This window comes from Pseudophryne corroboree, chromosome 2 (genome assembly GCF_028390025.1).
Source record: "Pseudophryne corroboree isolate aPseCor3 chromosome 2, aPseCor3.hap2, whole genome shotgun sequence".
NCBI classification, from domain to species: domain Eukaryota; kingdom Metazoa; phylum Chordata; class Amphibia; order Anura; family Myobatrachidae; genus Pseudophryne; species Pseudophryne corroboree.
In genome coordinates this window covers 860,542,467-860,569,128 of record NC_086445.1, presented here as the reverse complement: position 1 = coordinate 860,569,128, position 26,662 = coordinate 860,542,467, and the positions used below count along the sequence as shown (strand labels likewise).

The 26,662-nt window shown below is 46.7% G+C and overlaps 1 protein-coding gene across 3 annotated transcripts in view; it reads left to right on the top strand.

The window, feature by feature from the left end:
• Positions 1-661: 661 nt before the first annotated feature.
• TTC19 (tetratricopeptide repeat domain 19) overlaps positions 662-26,662 on the top strand; it is a 104,582-nt gene continuing 78,581 nt past the window's right edge. For 2 of the 3 annotated variants that reach the window (XM_063955863.1, XM_063955862.1), the window contains exons 1-2: positions 662-957; positions 7,374-7,465. In XM_063955863.1, the coding sequence (XP_063811933.1) occupies positions 699-957; positions 7,374-7,465 (351 nt within the window). In that variant the 5' untranslated portion in view covers positions 662-698. The remainder of the gene's footprint in view (positions 958-7,373; positions 7,466-26,662) is intronic. The other variant, XM_063955865.1, reaches the window with a different exon arrangement.

The following is a 26,662-nucleotide window of genomic DNA, read 5'->3' as shown; positions in this document are numbered from 1 at the left end:
GAATTTGTGCATTTTAATACCACTGTAGGGCTACAGACTAAAAGGGGAAATTCAATTGTTTGAAAAGTCAATTGGGTGTCTGTTTTTTCCTGTCTATTAGATAGGGAAAAACAGACACCTAACTGACTTTTCAAGCAATTGAATTTGAATATCATTATCCACCACTATGTTGGGTGCCTTTGCCAACGTTTAAACACAGTCACAAGGCACAGTGCCAGCATGACTCCTGACTGGGCTGACACTTTTGTATTAAGGACACAAATATATTAGATTAAGATATTTATGCCTATAATACTGTTAGATGCTTAAGTATAGAAACAAGAAAATGTATATTAGCACGTTTGCCCAGTAGATGGCAGCAAATGTCTGTGGAAAAGAATTCCACACTGGTGTTCGATGTACTGTATCAAGTATTGGTATTGTTTTTTCTTCAGTCTTCTATCAGCGGCAGAAATGTTATAATACAGATAACCAGTAAGCTCTGGCTCTCACGTATCTGGTTTGTTATACATTGCATTATCTGGCTAGTTCGGAATGTTTATTTTACAGTATTACGATCCTGGTTTTGTTGCATAATCATCTGCCCTTCTCCAAAATGGCCGCGTATAAATCACCTCAGCAGTAGTTCATTGGTTCAATAATATCACATGATTGGTTTTACTGCGACATGAAAAGCATGGTTATCATGTGACGGGAAGATGCTTCTGAGGACGGTTCGGCGTTTGTGCCTGGGGAACTCGAACTTCTATAGTGGTTTTAAACGGGCAGTGAGTTCGCGCTGCCTGCCAGCTGCCAACCACAGGGGCTTCAGAGGAACTCTGGTATGGGGTGTCCCCATCAGTGCCAACAGCAGGTGCCGCAGTGCCACACATCGAGTTATATTAACCTCTGGCATACAGCGTAGGTCATGTGACAACAACAAGAAGAGCTCTCCCTTCATGCTGGCGGCTGCTGCAGGTGAGACCGTTTTCTGCTCATAGGTGATGCCCTAAGGAGAGATTTTGTTTTATTCTATAGAGAACACAATATATATTTATATAGTAAATGCTCACACCACAGGCAGTTTATGAACTAAGTGAAAAAAATTATCAGCAGTAAATAATGTTTCCATTAATGTTTCCGAGCTATTGCGAGAAAATGGATGATATGCTAGAGAAACACACAGGTTTTATATATAATATCCTATTGAAATGGTTGCCCCAAAACATAACACGTGTTTTCCCTGGGCACAGTTGCTTGGCGATGAGGGGAGCCCAATAGCTTGGGGTACCCTGCTGTGATTCCAATCTACATGAGCTAGAGGATTGTAGTTATGAAGCTGAGTACATAATATGTGATCTATTGTGCAACCTTGGTATTTTCGACCAGCCTGCATGATTATTATTTATTTCTCTGACGTCCTAAGTGGATGCTGGGACTCCGTAAGGACCATAGGGAATAGCGGCTCCGCAGGAGACTGGGCACAACTATAAAGAAAGCTTTAGACTACTGGTGTGCACTGGCTCCTCCCACTATGACCCTCCTCCAGACTTCATTTAGAATCTTGTGCCCGGCTGAGCTGGATGCACACTAGGGGCACTCCTGAGCTCCTAGAAAGAAAGTATATTTAGTTTTTTTATTTTACAGTGAGATCTGCTGGCAACAGACTCACTGCAGCGAGGGACTAAGGGGAGAAGAAGCGAACCTACCTAACAGGTGGTAGTTTGGGCTTCTTAGGCTACTGGACACCATTAGCTCCAGAGGGATCGACCGCAGGACCCGACCTTGGTGTTCGTTCCTGGAGCCGCGCCGCCGTCCCCCTTACAGAGCCAGAAGCATGAAGAGGTCCGGAAAATCGGCGGCAGAAGACTTCGGTCTTCACCAAGGTAGCGCACAGCACTGCAGCTGTGCGCCATTGCTCCTCATGTACACCTCACACTCCGGTCACTGATGGGTGTAGGGCGCTAGGGAGGGGGGGGGGCGCGCGCCCTGAGGGCAATATAAGACACCTTGGCTTGCAAATCTACATCATATATAGTCCTAGAGGCTATATAGATGTAAAAATACCCCTGCCAGTATTCCATAAAAAGCGGGAGAAGTCCGCCGGAAAAGGGGCGGGGCCATCTCCCTCAGCACACTGGCGCCATTTTTCCCTCACAGCTCCGCTGGAAGGAAGCTCCCTGGCTCTCCCCTGCAGTCTGAAACCTACAGAAGGGTAAAAAAGAGAGAGGGGGGGGCACTAAATTTAGGCGCAGGATATATATAATATAATTATAAATAAAAAGCAGCTATAAGGGAAAACACTCATTTATAGTGGGATCCCTGTGTTATATAGCGCTCTGGTGTGTGCTGGCATACTCTCTCTCTGTCTCCCCAAAGGACTTTGTGGGGTCCTGTCCTCTCTCAGAGCATTCCCTGTGTGTTTGCGGTGTGTCGGTACGGCTGTGTCGACATTTTGATGAGGAGGCTTATGTGGAGGCGGAGCAGCTGCCTGTAAATGTGATGTCACCCCCTGCGGGGTCGACACCTGAGTGGATGGTGCTGTGGAAGGAATTACGCGACAGTGTCGACTCCTTGCATAAAAGGTTTGACGACATACCAAATGTGGGACAGCCGGCTTCTCAGCCTGTGCCTGCCCAGGCGTCTCAAAAGCCATTAGGGGCTCTAAAACGCCCGTTACCTCAGATGGCAGACACAGATGTCGACACGGATACTGACTCCAGTGTCGACGACGATGAGACGAATGTAACTTCCAGTAGGGCCACACGTTACATGATTGAGGCAATGAAAAATGTGTTGCACATTTCTGATGTTACCCCCGGTACCACAAAAAAGGGTATTATGTTTGGAGAGAAAAAACTACCAGTAGCTTTTCCTCCATCTGAGGAGTTAAATGAAGTGTGTGAAGAAGCGTGGGCTTCCCCTGATAAGAAGCTGGTAATTTCTAAGAGGTTACTAATGGCGTACCCTTTCCTGCCAGAGGATAGGTCACGTTGGGAAACATCCCCTAGAGTGGATAAAGCGCTCACATGCTTGTCAAAGAAGGTGGCACTACCGTCTCCGGATACGGCCGCCCTGAAGGAATCTGCGGATAGAAAGCAGGAGGCTATCCTGAAATCTATATATACACACACAGGTGTTATACTGAGACCAGCTATTGCTTCAGCATGGATGTGCAGTGCTGCAGCTGCATGGTCAGATTCCCTGTCAGAAAATATTGATACCCTAGACAGGGACACTATATTGCTAACCGTAGAGCATATAAAAGACGCACTTTTATACATGAGGGATGCACAGAGGGATATTTGCCGGCTGGCATCCAAAATTAGTGCAATGTCCATTTCTGCCAGGAGAGGGTTATAGACTCGGCAGTGGACAGGAGATGCAGATTCCAAAAGGCACATGGAAGTTCTGCCTTGTAAGGGTGAGGAGTTGTTCGGGGATGGTCTCTCGGACCTCGTTTCCACAGCAACAGCTGGGAAGTCTACATTTTTACCCCATGTTCCCTCACAGCCAAAGAAAGCACCGTATTATCAGGTACAGTCCTTTCGGCCCAATAGGGGCAAGCGGGTTAAAGGCGCGTCCTTTCTGCCCAGAGGCAGAGGTAGGGGAAAAAAGCTGCAGCATACAGCCAGTTCCCAGGAGCAAAAGTCCTCCCCCGCTTCCTCTAAGTCCACAGCATGACGCTGGGGCTCCACAGGCGGAGCCAGGTACGGTGGGGGCTCACGGGTGGATCCCTGGATTTTTCAGATAGTATCTCAGGGGTACAAGCTGGAATTCGAGACGTCTCTCCCCCCCCCCCCCCCCCCCCCCCCCCCGCCGTTTCCTCAAATCTGCCTTGCCAACCACTCCCTCAGGCAGGGAGGCAGTGTTACAGGCAATTCACAAGCTGTATTCACAACAGGTGATAGTAAAGGTACCCCTACTTCAACAAGGACGGGGTTACTATTCCACAATGTTTGTGGTACCGAAACCGGACGGTTCGGTGAGACCCATTTTAAATTTGAAATCCTTGAACACATATATAAAAAAATTCAAGTTCAAGATGGAATCGTTCAGGGCGGTTATTGCAAGCCTGGACGAGGGGGATTACATGGTATCACTGGACATCAAGGATGCTTACCTGCATGTCCCCATTTACCATCCTCACCAGGAGTACCTCAGATTTGTGGTACAGGATTATCATTACCAATTCCACTAGTCAGAGGCCTCCTAAAACCAAATCAGGTGTCGGTGCATCACTGCACGCGGATCCTGGGAAAGATGGTAGCTTCCTACGAAGCGATTCCATTCGGCAGGTTTCATGCAAGAACCTTTCAGTGGGACCTGTTGGACAAGTGGTCCGGATCGCATCTTCAGATGCATCGGCTGATAACCCTGTCTCCAAGGACAAGGGTGTCTCTGCTGTGGTGGCTGCAGAGTGCTCATCTTCAAGAAGGCCGCAGATTCGGCATACAGGACTGGGTCCTGGTGACCATGGATGCCAGCCTTCGAGGCTGGGGGGCAGTCACACAGGGAAGAAACTTCCAAGGACTATGGTCGAGTCAGGAGACTTCCCTGCACATAAATATTCTGGAACTAAGGGCCATTTACAATGCCCTAAGTCAGGCAAAACCCCTGCTTCAAAACCAGCCGGTACTGATCCAGTCAGACAACATCACGGCGGTCGCCCATGTAAACCGACAGGGCGGCACGAGAAGCAGGACGGCAATGGCAGAAGCCACAAGGATTCTCTGATGGACGGAAAATCACGTGTTAGCACTGTCAGCAGTGTTCATTCCGGGAGTGGACAACTGGGAAGCAGACTTCCTCAGCAGGCACGACCTCCACCCGGGAGAGTGGGGACTTCATCCAGAAGTCTTTCAAATGATTGTAAACCGTTGGGAAAGGCCACAGGTGGACATGATGGCGTCCCGCCTAAACAAAAAGCTAGAAAAGTATTGCGCCAGGTCAAGAGACCCGCAGGCGATAGCTGTGGACGCTCTAGTGACACCGTGGGTGTACCGGTCGGTTTATGTGTTCCCTCCTCTTCCTCTTATACCAAAGGTACTGAGGATAATACGGAGAAGAGGAGTAAACTATACTCATTGTTCCGGATTGGCCAAGAAGAGCTTTGTACCCGGAACTTCAAGAAATGATCTCAGAGGACCCATGGCCTCTACCGCTCAGACAAGACCTGCTGCAGCAGGGGCCCTGTCTGTTCCAAGACTTACCGCGGCTGCGTTTGACGGCATGGCGGTTGAACACCGGATCCTGAAGGAAAAGGGCATTCCGGAGGATGTCATTCCTACGCTGATTAAAGCTAGGAAAGAAGTAACCGCAAACCATTATCACCGCATTTGGCGAAAATATGTTGCGTGGTGTGAGGCCAGGAAGGCCCCAACGGAGGAATTTCAACTGGGCCGTTTCCTGCACTTCCTATAGTCAGGGGTGACTATGGGCCTTAAATTGGGTTCCATTAAGGTCCAGATTTCGGCTCTATCGATTTTCTTCCAGAGAGAACTGGCTTCACTATCTGAAGTTCAGACTTTTGTTAAGGGAGTGCTGCATTTTCAGCCCCCTTTTGTGCCTCCAGTGGCACCTTGGGATCTCAACGTGGTGTTGGATTTCCTAAAGTCACATTGGTTTGAGCCACTGAAAACCGTGGATTTGAAATATCTCACGTGGAAAGTGGTCATGTTGTTGGCCTTGGCTTCGGCCAGGCATGTATCAGAATTGGCGGCTTTGTCATGTAAAAGCCCTTATCTGATTTTCCATATGGATAGGGCGGAATTGAGGACTCGTCCCCAGTTTCTCCCTAAAGTGGTATCCGCTTTTCAGCTGAACCAACCTATCGTGGTGCCTGCGGCTACAAAAGACTTGGAGGCTTCCAAGTTGTTGGACGTAGTCGGGGCCCTGAAAATCTATGTTTCCAGGACAGCTGGAGTCAGAAAGACTGACTCGCTCTTTATCCTGTATGCGCCCAACAAGTTGGGTGCACCTGCTTCAAAGCAGACTATTGCTCGTTGGATCTGTAGTACGATTCAGCTTGCACATTCTGCGGCTGGACTGCCGCATCCTAAATCAGTGAAAGCCCATTCCACGAGGAAGGTGGTCTCTTCTTGGGCGGCTGCCCGAGGGGTCTCGGCTCTTCAACTTTGCCGAGCAGCTACTTGGTCGGGGTCAAACACGTTTGCTAAATTCTACAAGTTTGACACCCTGGCTGAGGAGGACCTAGAGTTTGCCCATTCGGTGCTGCAGAGTCATCCGCACTCTCCCGCCCGTTTGGGAGCTTTGGTATAATCCCCATGGTCCTTACGGAGTCCCAGCATCCACTTAGGACGTCAGAGAAAATAAGAATTTACTCACCGGTAATTCTATTTCTCGTAGTCCGTAGTGGACGCTGGGCCCCCATCCCAAGTGCGGATTGTCTGCAATACTTGTATATAGTTATTGTTTAACTAAAGGGTTATTGTTGAGCCATCTGTTGAGAGGCTCAGTTGTTATCATACTGTTAACTGGGTATTGTATCACGAGTTATACGGTGTGGCTGGTATGAGTCTTACCCGGGATTCAAAATCCTTCCTTATTGTCAGCTCTTCCGGGCACAGTATCCTAACTGAGGTCTGGAGGAGGGTCATAGTGGGAGGAGCCCGTGCACACCAGTAGTCTAAAGCTTTCTTTATAGTTGTGCCCAGTCTCCTGCGGAGCCGCTATTCCCCATGGTCCTTACGGAGTCCCAGCATCCACTACGGACTACGAGAAATAGAATTACCGGTGAGTAAATTCTTATTTTATTGCCAGTTATTTATATAGCGCGCACATATTCTGCAACGCTTTACAGAGAATATTTGGCCATTCACCTCAGTCCCTGCCCCAGTGGAGCTTACAATCTATATTCCCTACCACATGCACATGTACACACATTCACGCTAGGGTTAATTTTTGTTGGGAGCCAATTAACCTACCTGTATATTTTTGGATTGTGGGTGGAAACCGGAGTACCCAGAGGAAACCCATGCAAGCACAGGGAGAATATACAAACTCCACACAGTTTGGGCCATGGTGGGAATCGAACCCATGACCTCAGTGCTGTGAGGCAGAATTGCTAACCATTACACCATCCGTGCTGCCCATAAATATCTGTGGTTACCCCTCGAAAACGGGTGTTTTTGTTAAATAAGCTGCATATTTTAATGATAAATGGGCCAGTAATATTTAATGTAACTATATGATTTTTAGGCTTATAAAAGTATAAAACACTGAAAAAACTATTGATGGAAAGTGTGTAATATCTTGAAGTGTTAGTGCTAGGGTTGTGTAGGGTATAGAATTTGGCTGGGTGACATTGTATGCATTTTACAACTGCTTTTGATCTGATCACTACAACTTTACTGTTATTATTTGATTTTCAGCATTTTCTCTTTTCTCTAAACTTATTGACAAGGATGATGAAGGGCTTACAGAATCAGAAAAAAATATAGTTTACCTTCTTAAGACTGCCAAGGTAAGGGTAATGGGAGAGATATATACACATATATGTGTGTGTGTTTTAAATACTTATTACAATGAAGTTGTCACACAAAGTAATTTTCATTCTTTTTTTTTTTTTTGCAAATTAAGTTTTTATTATCAATAAAAAGATAATATTATACATCACGATGGTTTTGCAATCGGTACATATATTCATAGAACAGTAGCTAATAATTTAGTTGTTAACCAGGAATACAATAAACAAACAGTGTAGAGCATCGTTCATCTACATTAACTTTAGCTAGAGTCATTAATATGTATCACCTTCAAATATTAATAACAAGAACAATAAATCTATCCTGAAGAATAGAGGATAGGGGAGGAAGGAAAGAGAGAGAGAAATAGAGAGAGTAAGGCAACCGATAGGGGGGGGGGGTCGCATTCTCCGTAGCAGGCTTACTATGTAGCCGATGTGGGGTGAAACATAATGGTTTTGTATTCCGACGTGTCCTTGAACTCCAGCCATTCGAACCAGACGGCCGTAAACCGGGACGCAGAACGGTCGGACAGGGCTGTCAGGTCTTCCATTGCCATGTAGTGGTCAATTCTTTGAAACCATTTGGCAATGGGTGGTTGTACCTGGGATCTCCAGAAGCATGGGATGGTTGCTCTGGCTGCATTCATTAAGTGTCTCAGTAGTGAGTTTTTGAACTGGGATAAAGGTAGGTCTGTCAAATTAAGTAACCAGAACTCAGGTGTCTCAGGTATTGGGAGTCCCGTGATGTTCCTCGTGATGGAACAAACCTGTTTCCAGAAGGGGGCCAGTCCCGGGCACCGCCACCATATGTGGCAAGGGGTGCCTCGTGAGCTATTGCACCTCCAACAAACATCTGGAACGCTTGGGAACATGTGATGTACTCGGTCTGGGCATCTGTACCATCTCGATACCACTTTATATTGAGTCTCAAGTACTTGAAGTGAGGAGGAGCTAGCAAACGTGTATTGGAAAATCCGCGACCATTGGTCAGAAGTCAGTTCTCTACCTAGGTCTTCATGCCATGCTGTTACAAATGTCGGGGGCTTAACTGAAGTACTTGTTAGGCATTGTCTATATAGAAGAGATATAAGATGTCGCGGCGAATTCTCAGAGAGGCACAATGATTCAAAATTCGTCGGCCTCCACCCCACGGTTCGAGTCGGAATTGTAGTAATATAGTGCCTTATTTGTAAGTAAGCCCAAAAAGAATTGGGCGGTAGATTAAAGGAGCGTTGTAATTCTGCAAAGGCGTGGAGTCCCGTCGAACCGATCAAGTGGCCTAGTCGTGATATACCAGCCTCAGCCCACACCGAGGACTGAGATAGTGGGAGTGGGTTCGCGGGCATGTCTGGGTTGTTTAGTACCGGTGTCGGTAAGGAGGGGCTCGGACTGAAGGAGTCCAGGTGTCTAAATTTCCTCCACACTTTTAAGGTTGGGTCTAGAGTGGGGTGTTTTGTGCGCGGTATTTTTTTGAGCCAGGGGAGAGCAGCTATGTGTATATCTGTGGCCGCCTCCGCTATTGATGGCCATTGCTTCGTCTGGGGGGACCTGGAGATATCAATAACTCTGGATAGGTGGATAGCATTATAATAGCTAAGAAAGTGTGGCAGTTGTAAACCACCTTCTCTGCGGGTACGGGTCATTGTGTACTGTGAAAGTCTATGTCCTCGCTTTCCCCATATAAAACGGCCGACAGAAGATTGTAAGTTCGTAAAGAAGGAAGTCGGAATTGTTACGGGTAATGTTTGCAGTAGATATAATACTTTCGGGAGGATCGTCATCTTTATCGTGTTAATCCTGCCCAGCCACGTAAGTTGGAGTGTAGACCACCTATTAAAACCGCTGTAATTCTGTGTAATAGTGGAAGGAAATTTGCCCGATATAGATCGGTGAGGTCTTTGGTCAAAAGGACTCCCAAGTATTTTAGCTGAGTGGGATGCCACTGAAACGGGAACGTGTCTCGTATGCTTTCTATCACTCGCTCTGGGGTTGAAATGTTCAGGGCCACTGATTTAGTGTAGTTTATTTTGAAATTGGAGAGCTGGTTAAATCTATTGAATTCTAGCATAAGCGCTGGGAGGGATGTTACCGGATCTGTCAGGGTGGCCAGTAAATCATCCGCATATAATGCCTGTTTGTGTTCCTGTTTACCTGCCCTTATGCCGTGGATATTTGGGTTAGCTCGAATTGCTCTCGCCAGTGCTTCCATGCAAAGAACAAATATGAGCGGGGATAGTGGGCAACCCTGTCTCGTTCCGTTTCCTATCAGGAAGGGTGCGGACATGACACCGTTCACACGGACCCTAGCCGACGGCCTGGTATATAGGGTCAGTATCCGACTGAGACAGGCTGGACCCAGACCCATGTGCCCAAGAAGACCCTCCATGAATTGCCAGTCTATCCTGTCAAAGGCCTTCTCCGCGTCTGTGGACAAGAGGACCATATGGGAAGGACTTCTCTGTGCCAAATGTATGAGATCAATAACTTTGGAGGTATTGTCTTTGGCCTCTCGTCCCAATATAAATCCCACCTGGTCCCCATGCACCACCCCCGGGAGAAGGCGGCCTAAACGGCATGAGAGCAGTTTGGCAAAAAGTTTGATGTCACAGTTGAGGAGAGAGATGGGTCTGTAACTTGAGCACTGGGTGGGGTCTTTACCCTCCTTCGGGATTACTGCTATGTGGGCTTCTAGTGTCTGCGGAGAAAAACCTCTCTCAGCAGAGACCGCGTTACATGCCTTCAATAAAAGGGGCAATAGAGGTATTTTAAAGGCTTTATAGTATCCGACTGGGAAGCCATCCGGGCCCGGGCTCTTCCCAGACGGTGTTGCCGCCAGCGCCGTCTCTAGTTCTTCCAGTGTAAAGGGTCGTTCCAGATTGTCTAAGTCTGAGTCCGGCAGTCTTGGGAAGTCAATTTCTGTTAGGTATTTCTGTATCGACACTCTCAGATCTGCAGCGGTTTGTGGGGTTTGATTCTTTCTGAGATTATAGAGGGATTCGTAGAATTTTTGGAAGGAGTGGGCAATTTGGGGCAGCGTATTTGCAGCACGACCCCCGGGCTCCTGAATAGAGCGAACATAAGACTGCAGTCTCTGGACCCGGAGTGCTCTGGCTAACATAGCACCGGGTTTGTTGCCCCAAAGATAAAATTTATGGCGACATTTGGTCATCCCCAATTTAGTTTTGTCCCATATGAATTTATTGAGAGCTTTTCGCGCCTCTGTGAGTTCCAGGAGTACCCCCGGGTCCAGGGAGTCCTGATGCGAGGCCTCCAATGCCGCAACTTGATCAATGAGCTGCAGTCTCTGTGCCGTTCGCTCCCTTTTAAGCTGAGAGCCAAGCTGAATACACTTTCCCCGAACCACACATTTATGTGCCTCCCATATTGTTATTGCACTAACGTCTGGAGTGTCGTTCGTCTCTATATAGTCTAAGATGGCAGTAGTAAGCGTGGCCTTTAGTCTGGGGTCTTGTGTCAAATAATCATTAAATTTCCATGACCAGGGCGTGGGAGGGGCCAATGTCGTCGTGACTGAGATATAAACCGGGGCATGGTCGGACCATGTGATGTGTCCAATTGTACTTGATGGGAATAACTGTAGTGACCTATGCTCAACTAGAAAATAGTCCGGATGCGAGTACATATTATGAGGGGGAGAGAAAAAGGTGAAATCCTTACTGGTCGGGTGTTGAGTTCTCCATAAGTCCATAAGCTGAAACTCACGAAGAAGTCGGCCTACCCGCCGGTGGTCTCGTGTCTGCTTTCTATTTAAGGAAGGTGAACAGTCCATCCCTGGGTCTTGTGACCAGTTAAAGTCCCCTCCTATAATCAATCTCCCCTCTTTAATAGGTTCAAGGCGTCTCAATATTTTGATGAGGAACTGTCTTTGGCGTTTATTAGGGGCATATATGTTGACAAGGGTATATACTTGGCCATATATAGTGCATTTGACAACTAGGCATCTGCCCTCCTCAAGAGTAAGGTGTGAGACGTCGATAATCGGAATTTTGCGTGCCACTATAATCGCCACACCCAGAGATTTACCAGCTGAGTTATTGCTACAAAAAACCTGGGGGTAACGATAGTTTCCTAGTTTAGGGGCGGCCTGGTTTTTGAAATGGGTCTCTTGTAGAAAGGCAATGTCTATACGGTCTGTCCATAGTTCTCGCAGCAGTGTGGACCGTTTTTCAGGGATATTAAGCCCCTTCACATTGAAGGAGCACAATCTAAGGTCAGACGACATTAGTGGGGTTAAGTTCAGCATATATAATGAGCAGAAGAAGTGGCATTGACTTACCGATAACGTGGTGTCGGCATTGGGGCCACACATGGTGGACATTTCGGCCTGCTACGGAGGTCAGCGGGGGGAGCAGAAGTGTGAAAGAAGGAAGAAAGAGTAAAAAAGAAGAAAACACGTAAAGAAAAAACAATGCAATGAACATTGAATTATATAACAACATTATCACATCCTGTGAAGTGATTGTAGTACCGCCGTTAAGTCGTAGGAAGGTCATACCCACGACTTAAGAGCCAAAACAGGCAAGCGGTCTAACCCAACTGGGGCATGGTGAAGACCACAAAACCCCGGGACAGGGGTGGTATATCGTGTATTCAGGGGATAACCTGTGGTAACCAATTATCAGTCTTCCGATATCCTCAGGGGGGTTTCCCTGTTCAGTAATATGGACAGTGGGAGTGTATATCTCTTAATTGGTGCTCAACAGATGAAGTAAAAAAAATAAAAATAAAGATGTAGTTCAAAAATTAAGAGTTAAGAAAATCAAGCACATTTTTGAAGAGGCAAAAGGGCGCTATGGATCCGCTTATCAGGGGTATCGAAGGAGGGGTGGGTCCAGATAGAGACAGTAATGCCAAGGCATTTTACTGCAATGTTGTTTGGTGCAGGTGTCGTGGAGAAAAATCAGTGGTGCAGTCTACATTCTCGAAAGTGAACCGTTAGCCACCGACTGCTTAGGCAGTATTATGTCCCGCTGAGCCATGGCAAACAACTTGAAGTCGTGGAGGAAGAGGTCTTGTAAACATCATGTCCCGGTATCGTTGGAAAGCTGGGGTGATCGAGTCGTCCCCCGTTTTCTGTTGTTGACCGGGGTCCAAGACATCCGCGCGGTCGGAGGCTTCGGGGGTTCCAGGCGGTAAAAGGTTTGTATCCATTCTGTTAGGGCAGGTTTAGTTACGGATAACGTGGAGCAAAAGTTATCCAGGTCTTCTGGTGAGTGTAAGGCAACCTGTCGTCCCTCAAATGTAGCCTGGATGCTGACTGGAAAACCCCATCGGAATCTGATTCCTTTCTCCTTTAAGACTTCTGTCAAGGGCTTGAGAGCTCTTCGCTGCTGCAGCGTGGTCCAGGACAGATCTGGGAAAATCTGGATCACATTTCTGTCAAATTCCAGCCGATCTAATTTGCGGGCTTTATTAAGAATCTCCTCCTTGACGCTGTAATAATGAAGTCGGCATATAATGTCTCTGGGAGCCTCAGAGGAGAGACCTTTCGGGCGCAGTGCTCGATGAGCCCGGTCAAACATTATGATGTTGTCTGGCTTCGCGTCTATTATTTCGTTGAAAATCTTAGTGAGGGCGTCTGTTATCCCCGGGCCTTGGACCTCTTCCGATAGCCCTCTGACGCGCAGGTTGTTTCTCCGGCCTCTGTTGTCTAGGTCGTCTTGTCGACGCGCAAGCGACCTTAGTTCTTGAGCCTGAAGAGCAACTGTATCACATAGCTTTTGCTGGAAAGATGAAACTTCATCGACGTGGTCTTCCATGTCAGAGACTCGATGTGATATGTGGGATATATCTGCCTGCAATATGGAGATTTCGGATTTGACCGTGTCGCGTATCTTTTGCTCAAGATCCAAAAAGTCTTTTTTAGTAGGTAGATCTTTTTTGGTAGGGAGTGAGCGTAAATAGGTCAACACGTCCGCCATTGATGTTTCGGGTCCCTTGTCTATCGGTGAAGAGTCGGTACTCGCCATCTTGCCGACGTCAATAGGAGAGCTAGACACGGATGATAGGGAACGAGTATCTTCTCCCTCGGTATCTGGTAGGAGATATCGGTGCAGATTAGGCTGTAGGGATTTGTCACCAGTTTTTTTTGCTGCAGATGATTTCCCACCTCTCTTAGATTTCCCCATCAGCAGTCGTTATGCATCATATTGTGCAGTAAAACAAAAGGAAGCCACATCGCCGAATCAGGAACGCACCCTGTCTGAGTTGATTCTCCACTGTCGTGTGGGTGTCCCGGGCTATGTCATCAGCCACCTAACCCCATAGTGTGCGGGTGGTTCAGGGGGTCATGTCCGTCAGTGTGGTCTAATTTGAGGCATTTGCACTGCAGAGGTAGGTCCCAGGTCTTCCACCAAATCAGTCGACAGGAATCAGTCTGGCATCACTCCTCAGCTCCAGACACCCCCACAGGCAGTGGGGAGTGGGTGAGCTTTAGTTAATATGACAGTCCTGGAGGCAATATCAGTTTGGTGAGGTGTGGAGTTGTGAGCTATAGAACTCAGATAAGGCTGTCTATGTGAGCAGCCTGTGTGTCTGCACTATAACTTTGGATCCAAGATGGCCGCCGCAGCTGTGACAGGCTGGAGGATGTCTCCCTGTGTGTGGAGCCCGTGGACCCCTGGATAATTCCCTCTCCCTAGTCAGGTACCTGAGGGTCTTGGGGAGGTCTCCAGGCTGTTGTGGGGTCCAATGGGTGTCCGTAGGACGCGCCCCGGGTCCCGCCGCGGCCGCACGCCGTTCCGGAGCTTCCCGCCGGGCCTCCTCCAAACTCGAGGCCCCGGCTTCAGTGGTCGGCGTAGGCCGCAATGCCGGATCTGCACTCTATGTGTCAGCGCTGTCCAGGGCCGCACAGCAGGGCACTCTCCTGCAGTAAATACCCCACCTGGATGTTTGTAATTCCAGGTTAGGCTGTGAATAAGGGGTTTATTTGGCTTAATCCCTGAGAGCTCCTCCACAGCACGTCTGCTCTAGGATGCAGCCAGGCCACGCCCCGTAATTTTCATTCTGTATAAAAACGGGAAAGATATGTTGTTGTTTTTTTAAATTCAATAAATTTTTATTACATTTTTTTCAAATTTTGTTAGAACAACTTACACAATAGCTAAAAGCAACAAAAACACACACAGTAATAACAACATACATACAGCTGCATACAAAGAATAAAGAATAAGCACATAGTGCAGCAGGCAGGTGAGAATTCAAACAAAACTATACATTAACAGCGCACCGGTGACCAGGAGCAAAGCGGTCCCAGCATACCACTTATAAAATAAGCAGAGGCATAGCAGAGTTAACATAATATACCACAACACAACACAATACAACCTGGCTGGCTACGGGCTACCCACATCCACATCTCCCAAAGGGAAGAAAAAAGTAAAAAAAGTACAAATCCGGGCCTTATTTATCCTTAAAATATCTAGAGCCCATCCACTTTCCCCATATTGTAAAGAATCTTTTTTCCGCATTCCTAGCCAGGAACACAAATTTTTCATGCGCAATAGTTTCATTAACCAAGGAGACCCATGCCCTAAGAATCGGGGCCTCCCCAGCCAACCACAGCCTAGCTATGCAAACCTTGGCCAGAGCACATAAATTAATGACATAACGTCTGCTGGGTGGATCTAAAGCCTCTTCATCCATAACCAACAATACACATGCTACACGAGTAAATACGGGAGAGGGAATACCTGTATCAATTATGACACGTATGACCTCTTTCCAAAACATCGACATCGCAGGGCATGACCAAAGCAGATGCCAAAAGTTAGCCCCCAGGCTTCCACATTTAGGGCACTTCGAATTATGAGATCCCCAATATGTGCCAGCCTCACTGGGGTCATATATACCCTATGCAATATATATAATTGTATCTGCTGGTATCTAACGGAAGAAGTTGAGATCCGATGGGACCCCAAAGCATCCCTCCATATATCGTCTGACAACAACCCGACATCTGACTCCCACTTAATCCTAAGAGAGACAAGAGGGTCAGTATGGTGCATCTGGAGTATACGGCCATATATCCTAGAAACTAAGTGTCCTGATTCTAGTGTCTGCAACATTGATTTGACCGGGGAGTCAGCGAGGATTGGCGGGCCATCAGGAAATTGGGCGGCCAGAGCATGTCTCAGCTGGAGGAACCGAAAGAAAAACCCTTGAGGGACATTATACTCTTGTTGAAGTTGCTGAAATGACTTAAGCGTCCCATCATTCTACAAATGGCCCAAAGAGCACACTCCCCACCTCCCCCAGACCTCCCGGACTTGAAGCTGACACAGTTCCGGCAGACCATAAATATTATCTAATGGGGTGTCAGGATCAATACCGTGACCTTGCATCACAGAGTGCACCAATTTCCAAATCAAAATGGATTGTTTTATAAGTGGCAGTGCAGACATTTTGATGCTGCCGCAAAGGAGTAGTTGTAGTGGGGAACCACCAGGGTAATCTAGTAACAGCATCAGTGAGTGCAAGGCAGAGGTATCAAGATCGTTAACCCATTCCCAGATATACGTCAGCTGCGCCGCGTAATAGTAAAACCGGAAGTTGGGAAGAGGCAAACCCCCCAATTCCCGTGTCCTGGTCAGGGTATCAAGTCTCAGGCGTGCCCGCTTACTAGCCCAAATCAAAGAGGAAAGTAAACCATCTATTTGTTTGAAGATCTTCTGAGGGATATAAATGGGACTGCTGTAAAATATATAGAAGTTTGGGCTGGAAAACAATTTTTATCAAATTGACTCTCCTTGTGACCGTCAAAGGTAGCTTCCCCCAGGTCTTCACTCTATCACGAAGGAACGTTATTTGAGGTGTGATGTAAAGGGAGGTGAATTTCCGGGGATCATTAGACACCCAAATACCCAGATATTTGAAGGAGTCCACCCACCGTAATGGAAGAGTAATTAATGGGGAGGCAGGAATCTTGCCCCGAATCGGGATAATAAAGGATTTCTCCCAATTAATTAGAAGCCCAGAGTACCGCCCAAACTCGTTAATAATTTCTAAAATCCTAGGCATAGACTCAGCATAGCGATCCACAAATAACAGAATATCGTCCGCATACAGGGCTACCCTATCCTCCCGAGTACCCAATTTAAAACCAGAAATCCCCCCCGTCCGTCCTCAAGAGGCACGCAAGGGGTTCAATAGCCATAGCAAACGGTACAGCGGGCATCCCTGTCGCGTACCTCTGGACAACGGAAAGGAGTGAGACACAAAACCATTCACCGCAACTCTGGCTGAGGGAAAGGAGTACATTAAACGAACATATTTAATACAATTTGGGCCTATACCAAATTTACGCATGATTTCCCACAAATAGTCCCACTCCACAGAATCAAAGGCCTTAGCGGCATCTAATGAAACAACTATGGAGGAGGAAGAGTCTTCACGGGGAATCTGCAAATGAGTGAATAAACGTCTAAGATTAATGGATGTCGATTTATTGGGCATAAATCCCGTCTGATCCGGGTGTATTATATGAGAGATAACCGTATTCAATCTACCCGCCAGTACCTTGGCCAAAATGTTTACATCAGTGGGCAAAAGAGATATAGGGCGATAGGACTCAACTTTCTTATGGTCCTTGTCAGGTTTAGGAAGAACCACAATCAATGCCTCCACCATTGACGGAGGGAGAGACTCCTGTGCAAAGATTTGGTTATACAACTCAAGTAGGTGAGGGACAAAAAAATCCGAATGTTGCTTATATAACTCTGACGGTATACCATCTGACCCCGAAGCTTTACCACTAGGAGAGGCCTTAACAGCGGCCATAATTTCCTCAGGCGAAATGGGTGCCTCCAAAAGGTCATAAGCTTCACAGGACAAAGAGGGGAAACAAACAGTGTCTAAATATTCGTCCAGTTGCGACGGAGTACAGTCTAGTTTGGAACCATACAGACCGCTATAATATGACACAAACTCCGACACAATCTGTGGAGTCTGCGTCAGAGCAGTACCATCCGAGGCCATAATCTCAATCACAACATTAGCAGTTCTGTCACCCCGTGCAAGGGAAGCCAGATACGACCCAGGTCTATCGCCAGTAGCATAAAAGGTATGGGAAGAAAAAAGGAGTCTATGCTGAGTCTTTTCCATTAAATAATCTTTCCATTCCCTTTGGGCCGAGAGCCAGGTTAATCTATAACTATCCAGGGAGTCCCGCAAATATTGTGTTTCCGCAGCGGCACTCTGGGCCTCCAGCCCAGCCTCCCGACGCCTATAGAAGGACTTCAAATTAGACACCCGTTTGATCAAAGTACCCCTCAGAAACGCCTTGAACGTGTCCCACAAATTAGAGAGAGTGTTTTCGGCATTATTCATCTCAAAGAATTCCCGCCATGCGGCTACCAATTCAGAGCCATCTCCCATATGTACAATTTAAAACTGATTAAACTTCCATACAGCCTGGCCCCTAGAACAGTGGAAATCCAGGGTAAAAGTCAAGGGGGAGTGATCCGATATACCCCTAGTCTCATATCTAATATCACCAACCCGGGGAACCATGTCGCTCGAGAGGAGGGCCAGGTCAATCCTAGAGAATGACGAATGAGATAAGCAGGAATACTGTTTAAGAAACGGATGCCTCAATCTCCAGGGATCAACCAGGCCCAACCCTGACACAACATCAGCAAAAGCGGATTTCCTAGGATGGGCAGAGGGAGGAGAAGCAGAGAATCTGTCCAGTGCCACATCTAATACATTATTGAAATCCCCCAGGCAGATAACAGATATCCCCGGAAATGAAGCCATAAACCCAGCCGCCTTCTTAAGAACATCGGGAGAGTAAGGGGGAGGCTCATACACAGCTAGGAGGAGTACAGGAACATAATATAATCTACATTTCAAAAATACATATCTCCCCCAGGGATCTGTTTGTATAGACTCCAGCACAAAGGGGACGGTCCTTCTAATGAGAACCGAAACTCCGCGAGAGGAAGAGATTGAATGGAACGCCCAACCCACCCAGGGTTTCTTTAAAGACAGAATCCTACCGCTCACCAGATGAGTTTCCATAAGACAAACAACATCAGCAGTACTTTGTCTAATTTGTCGAAGTACCAGGGACCTCTTAATTGTATCATTAAGCCCTCTCACATTCCACAACATCACTTTAAGCCCAGCCATAAGAAATAAAAAAACATAATAAGGACAATACCCCGCAGCCAGCCAAATCCGCCATGCACATGTGCAATTGCTGGACACCAGTGCCTAAAGAATACAGCAGCAATCCACATACAATCAAACCGTAAACATCCACACATAAAATAACCACAACCTGGAACAACCCTCCTCCCCCCACCCTGTATACCACCCACAACAAGTAGCATACTTGGATCCCAGAACAAAATACAAATTCCTACAAAATAAAACAAACAAAAATCCGTTGCACCATTAAGTGGTGCAGGCACACCCTAAACGAGGCCAAGAATATAATGGCTCTTGGGAAAAAAAGGGAGATAGCTTCCAGCCACCAACCACAACACCCCTGAAAAAACTAAGGGTGAATCATATAGATTCTCCAAAGCGTAATGTCCATCAGATTCTTGCAAGGAGTATTGATATCAATATTTCACGTTCTGATGTCTTCTCTCATAACCGTTCAAGATACCTCAAACAAGATTAAAAAAACGCCTCTCATAGCGTAAAACAATTTTTGCATTTATTCTAAAACTTTAAAATTCATAAGATAACAATCAATGAACTCAACTTTCCTTGCCGGGAAGCGTCTGTCCAGCCACATCATAGCCTCACGAGGAGTCGCAAAAAATTTTGTTTCACCATCAGCCACCACCCGCAGTCTCGATGGAAAGTAACTCCTCCACGGTCCAGCTGTTCTGCCCTTCAAGGTTCCACGCTGTATCAGTCTCTGCCTTGATCCACCAACGCGTTTCAACATAAAGTCTTTTTCAAGACACCTTGAAAAAGACTTTACACCCGGGATTAACCCTTTCATGTGCAACACATGCCTTGTATAGGCCCACTCTGGTACGCAGTTACTCTGTATGGTGGTGGATAACTCATTGATTGTTATCTTATGAATTTTAAAGTTTTAGAATAAATGCAAAAATTGTTTTACGCTATGAGAGGCGTTTTTTTAATCTTGTTTGAGGTATCTTGAACGGTTATGAGAGAAGACATCAGAACGTGAAATATTGATATCAATACTCCTTGCAAGAATCTGATGGACATTACGCTTTGGTGATATATCCTAATTGGGGAGCGCTATTCACGTTTTTCTTGTTTCATATATGCACGTAGGTTTGTGGTAACCTGTTGAGCAGCTGCACCCTCTGCATTTCAGCGCAGTAGATATATCCTTTTGTTTGAAATTCATATAGATTCTCCCCCCGGGACTGTAAAACACACAAAAGAAAACATATACGGATAGTGTAGAACCATATATATTCCCCCCCCCCCAAAAAAAAAAAAAAGAATCAAAACAAAACCCATGACTGAATATTTAAATAAAAAAATAATTAACATATCTAAACAAATGAAACAGAGCAGCAGAAGAGGAGAAAGAAACATGCAACTATTAAACATTCCCTCATCCTGCAGCCCCACAGGAGATAGCATATATCCACATTTGACACCGCAAAAGTCCTGCAACCAGAGCTACATGAAAAAATCAAGGATCCGCAAGAGCACGCCTTGCCGGGAAGCGTCTGTCCAGCCACATCATGGCCTCACGAGGAGTCGCAAAAAATTTTGTTTCACCATCAGCCACCACCCGCAGTCTCGATGGAAAGAGCATAGCATATGGCAAATCAAGTTCACGGAGCCTCCTTTTAACAGGCAAGAATTGAGCCCTATCTTTTTGTACATCCACCGCGAAGTCCGGGAAGACCGATACCGGCGACCCGTTCCATTTTAAAGTGCCTTTCGTGCGAGCAAGTTTCAGAACAATGTCCCGGTCACGGAAATGGAGGAATCTGGCAATGAAGGTACGGGGTGGGGCCCCCGGAGGCAACGGTCGCATCGGAACTCTATGAGCTCGTTCTGCGGTGAAGTAAGGCGAAAATTCTTCAGACCCAAAGGCATCCCGGAGCCACTTTTTGAGAAACTCTTCAGGAGATGAGCCCTCCTCCTTCTCAGGTAGGCCGATGAAGCGGATATTGTTACGCCGTAAACGTCCCTCCATATCCGTCAGCTTTTTGCGCACATCAGTCATCTGAGATTCCAAAGCATCGGTACGCCGTCCCAGCGGGGTGACAGAATCCTCAACATTAGAGATACGGGTCTCGGCCTCTCCAACCCTCTCCCTCACCCGCTGGAGATAATGGAAAGGTCAGACTGCACCTGCCCGATTTTTATCAGCCAAACGAGCTTCACTAGCGGTCACCGCATCCAATACTCTCTGTAACGCAGCATCTGGTGGATCAGAGGAGGCAGAACTATAAGCAGGAGATGTGGGTGATGCCTCAGATCTTACAGTCTCTCCCCTCTGCTGCTGAGGACCGGGGTTACGGACAAACTTCTCCATCGCGCCCGCCGCCGCACTGTACTGGCGGCCCCTCACCATTTTGGATAACACGATGCCGCAACAACCGACCAGCAGTATATATCAAAGCAGAGGCAGGCAAAGAGGGGGGGTGCTTGCACCAACGCACTATAAAAGACCAGCAGGCGCGGTAAATATATATAGACACAGGGTCGTTCCCGGCTGTATTGCGGAATATCTGCTCAGTGTAGCCTGATGGATATGGGCCAGGGAGCTAAGCAGTATCGAACTCAGTAGCTTCTATAGGGCACGGAGAGCCAAGTCCACAACAGCGTCTCCCAGGCTTGGCAAAGGAGCACACTCCCTGCAGCAATATGAACAGGAGCAGAGAGCTGTATAAACCAGAGCAATAGGAGGGGGGAGAGGGCACATGCACCACAACCAAACCCCAGTACACCTAGCACAGGCTGCAAGAGAAGCGCTCCCCACTGCAATGGGTCAGTGCCCGAGTACCTGGACGTATAGAGAGTGTTCAGGCATAAAGGGTCTCAGGTGTCCCAGAAGCGGTCCGCGGGCTGGCAGTGGCAGATAATGCAGGACAGGCAGGGCGGACGTTCAGGGAGCGCTTCAGGCGCTCACACAGCCAGACGGAGCGGCGGGCGCTTCCTCCTCACACCCGCTCGTAATTGCCGCGGCTGGCTGCAGCGGGTGGCGGTGAGAAGCAGGAGAGCCGGACTTCCGGGGAGCCGAGAGAGCGAACCCGCGGCGTCACATGCGGGCTCAGCGCACACCAGGGCACCTTCACAAGACTGCTCCAAACGAGTCCGTAAACGGCAGCAACCGGTTGAATTCCACACCAGGGGGGGCACCACTACTTTACACAGCTACGGCCCAAAAAGCAGCCCCAGGGGAAGAATAGAGGATATAACTGAAGGATATTGTGGCTGGAGAGCTGCACAATGAAGTGCTACTCCATGCCCGTCCTGGCCACGCCCCCGGAAAGATAGTATTAAGGGTTTCAGAGGAAACCTTTAAAACATCTCAAAAACAAAATTATATTTGATATTGGAGCACAGGACTGAAGTGGGTCATTATCTATGCAGACACATGGGCTGGTACATTGCTGGGTAAAATCATACCACAGTATTTAGGCACTTACCCGCTGAGATAGATTCCCCGCACAGAACCCCTTTTGTAGACAAAATGCAGTGTAATGGTCATCCAGTTGCTTGTTTGAGAGATACAGGAGACATTACATAGACATAAATTAAGTGCACATCATTATAGAAGATGCCTGAGCCACTATTGTTTTGAATAAGAGTTTTTCTGAGAAACAAAGTAGTGGAATAAAAAGTGTAATTTACATTCAGCGCTGTGTGTTTTCTTTTTCTACACACATATAGGGAAGAAATAAACTTAAAAAGCAAAGAAATAGAGCTACATAGTGTAGAAAAGTCTTAAACCAATCAAATTGCAAAAAAGTGTCCAGTCATTCCAAGAGTGTACATAACAAATCTTTTAAAACAAAGAAGTAAATGGCATTCCTCCCACAAAAAAGGAATCTATACCTACACACCCTTATCTTACATAGATGCAATTTGAACTCTTCATGTGTAAAGCATCTTCATTGTCTTTAAATAACACTGTCACTTTGGAATTACACTTTCAAGTGACTATGAAAGAAAAGGAAATGTACATTTTATAATATCAATTTAGTAGAAATGCACTTGGAACATAACAAAATTCATGCCTCTCGGAAGTAAAGTGCCGTGCATAAGTATTAGGCAGGTGTGGAAAAAATGCTGCAAAGTAAGAAAGCTTTCAAAAATAGAAGCGTTAATAGTTTCTGTTTAGCAATTAACAAAATGCAAAGTGAATGAACAAAAGCTAATTCTAAATCAAATCAATATTTGGTGTGACCACCCTTTGCCTTCAAAAAAACAACAATTCTTCTAGGTACACTTGCACACACTTTTTGAAGGAACTCGGCAGGGAGGTTGTTCCAAACATCTTGGTGAACTAGCCACAGATCTTTTGTGGATATGCTTGCTCAAATCTTTCGGTCTCTTCATGTAATCCCAGACAGACTCGATAATATTGAGATCAGGGCTCTGAGGGGGCCATATATTCACTTCCAGTACTCCTTGTTCGTCTTTACGCTGAAGGTTGGCTGTGTGTTTGGGGTCGTTGTCCTGCTGCAGAATAAATTTGGAGCCAATCAGACGTGTTCCCTGATGGTATTGCTGATGGATAAGTACCTGCCTGTATTTCTCAGCATTGAGGACATCAGTAATCCTGACCAAATCCGCAACTTGATTTTCTGAAATGTAGCCTCCACCATGCATCATTGTTGCCTGCAGACACTCATTATTGAAAAGCTCTCCAGCCCTTCAGCCAACAAAACTGCCTTCTGTTAAAGCCAAATATTACAACTTTTGACTCCTCAGTACAGAGCACCTGATGCCATTTTTCTGTACCCCAGTTCCTATGTTTTCTTGCGTAGTTGAGTCACTTGGCCTTGTTTCCGCATAGAAGGTATGGCTTTTTGGCCGCATTTCTTATATGAAGACCACTTCTGGCTAGACGTCTCCGAACAATAGATGGGCGTGCCTGGTGCTCACTGGTTTCTGCCAGTTCTGAGCTGATGGAACTACTGGACATCTTCCGACTTCAAAAGGGAAGTAAGCATGATGTGTCTTTCTTCTGATGCACTAAGTTTCCTTGGCAAACCACTGACTCAACGGTCCTCAGTGTTGGCCATTTCTTTGTGCTTCTAAAGAGCTTGAACAGCACATCTTGAAACCCCAGTCTGCTGTGACATCTTTGCCTGGCTGATACAGTATAACTACCTTGTGTCTTGTTGCTGTGCTCAGTCTTGCCATGGTGTGAGACCTGTGACATGAAACTGTCTTCCACAACCTCATCTTATAGTAGAGTTTGGCTGTTCCTCATCCAGTTTTAAGGCTCCTACACAACTGTTTCGGTTTCAGTTAATGACAGTGTTTCAACCTACATATGAAAATTATGATCATTATCGCCTTTTTGGTATGATTGGTTAATCATACACCTGACTGTAATCCTACAAAATCCCTGACTTTGTCCAAATGTATCTAGAAGAATTGATGCTGTTTTGAAGGCAAAGGGTGGTCCTACCAAATATTGATTTTAATTTAGATTTTTTTTCTGTTCTCTCACTTGGCATTTTGTTAATTGATCAAAATAAACTACAGGTTGAGTATCCCTTATCCAAAACGCTTGGGACCAGAGGTATTTTGGAATAATTGCATACCATAATGAGATATCATGGTGATGGGACCCAAGTCTAAGCACAGAATACATTTATGTTACATATACACCTTATACACACAGCCTGAAGGTCATTTTAGCCAATATTTTTGATAACTTTGTGCATTAAACAAAGTGTGTGTGTACATTAACACAATTCATTTATGTTTCATATACACCTTATACACACAGCCTGAAGGTCATTTAATACAATATTTTTAATAACTTTGTGTATTAAACAAAGTTTGAGTACATTGAGCCACAGAAAACAAAGATTTCAGTATGTCACTCTCGCTCAAAAAAGTCTGTATTTCGGAATATTTGGATATGGGATACTCAACCTGTATTAACACACCTATTTTTGAAAGCATTCTTACTTTGCAGCATTTTCTCTAACGTCCTAGTGGATGCTGGGACTCCGTCAGGACCATGGGGAATAGCGGGCTCCGCAGGAGACAGGGCACATCTAAAAAAGCTTTTAGGTCACATGGTGCGTACTGGCTCCTCCCCCTATGACCCTCCTCCAAGCCTCAGTTAGGTTTTTGTGCCCGTCCGAGAGGGTGCAATCTAGGTGGCTCTCCTAAAGAGCTGTTTAGAAAAGTTTTTTTTTAGGTTTCAATCTCAGTGATTCCTGCTGGCAACAGGATCACTGCATCGAGGGATTTAGGGGAGAGATTTCCAACTCACCTGCGTGCAGGATGGATTGGAGTCTTAGGCTACTGGACACTTAGCTCCAGAGGGAGTCGGAACACAGGTCAGCCTGGGGTTCGTCCCGGAGCCGCGCCGCCGATCCCCCTTACAGACGCTGAAGAGACGGCAGAACGGAGGTCCGGAAAGCAGGCGGCAGAAGACTCCTCAGTCTTCTTGAAGGTAGCGCACAGCACGGCAGCTGTGCGCCATTGTTGTCACACTGCTCACTGACTCAGTCACGGAGGGTGCAGGGCGCTGCTGGGGGCGCCCTGGGCAGCAATATAATTACCTTTAGTGGCAAAATAAATACATCACATATAGCCATTAAGGCTATATGTATGTATTTTAACCCAGGCCAGTTTCTTAAAAACCGGGAGAAAAGCCCGCCGGAAAAGGGGCGGAGCTTATTCTCCTCAGCACTCAGCGCCATTTTCCTGCTCAGCTCCGCTGGTGAGGAAGGCTCCCAGGTCTCTCCCCTGCACTGCACTACAGAAACAGGGTAACAAAGAGAAGGGGGGCATAAATTGGCGATATTTATATATTAAGAGCGCATATATAGTAAACAACACCTTCTAGGGTTGTTTATATACATTTATAGCGCTTTTGATGTGTGCTGGCAAACTCTCCCTCTGTCTCCCCAAAGGGCTAGGGGGTCCTGTCTTCGATTAGAGCATTCCCTGTGTGGCTGCTGTGTGTCGGTACGTGTGTGTCGACATGTATGAGGACGATGTTGGTGTGGAGGCAGAGCAATTGCCGATGATGGTAATGTCACCCCCTAGGGAGTCGACACCGGAATGGATGGCTTTAGTTATGGAATTACGTGATAATGTCAGCACATTACAAAAGTCAGTTGACGAAATAAGACGCCCGGCAAACCAGTTAGTACCGGTTCAGGCGTCTCAGACACAGTCAGGGGCTGTAAAACGTCCTTTACCTCAGTCAGTCGACACGGGTACCGACACAGATGAATCTAGTGTCGACGGTGAAGAAACAAACGTATTTTCCAATAGGGGCACACGTTATATGATCACGGCAATGAAGGAGGCTTTGCAGATCTCTGATACTGCTGGTACCTCAAAAAGGGGTATTATGTGGGGGGTGAAAAAACTACCTGTATTTTTTCCAGAATCAGAGGAATTGAATGACGTGTGTGATGAAGCGTGGGTTAACCCCGATAGAAAACTGCTAATTTCCAAGAAGTTATTGGCATTATACCCTTTCCCACCAGAGGTTAGGGCGCGCTGGGAAACACCCCCTAGGGTGGATAAGGCGCTCACACGTTTATCAAAGCAAGTGGCGTTGCCGTCTCCTGATACGGCCGCCCTCAAGGATCCAGCAGATAGGCTGGAAACTACACTGAAGAGTATATACACACATACTGGTGTTATACTGCGACCGGCAATAGCCTCAGCCTGGATGTGCAGTGCTGGGGTAGTGTGGTTGGATTCTCTGACTGAAAATATTGATACCCTGGATAGGGACAGTATTTTATTGACTCTAGAGCAATTAAAGGATGCTTTCCTTTATATGCGAGATGCTCAGAGGGATGTTTGTACTCTAGCATCAAGAGTAAGCGCGATGTCCATATCTGCCAGAAGAAGTTTATGGACGCGACAGTGGTCAGGTGATGCGGATTCCAAGAGGCATATGGAAGTATTGCCATATAAAGGAGAGGAATTGTTTGGGGTCGGTCTTTCGGACCTGGTGGCCACGGCAACTGCCGGCAAATCCACTTTTTTACCTCAGACCCC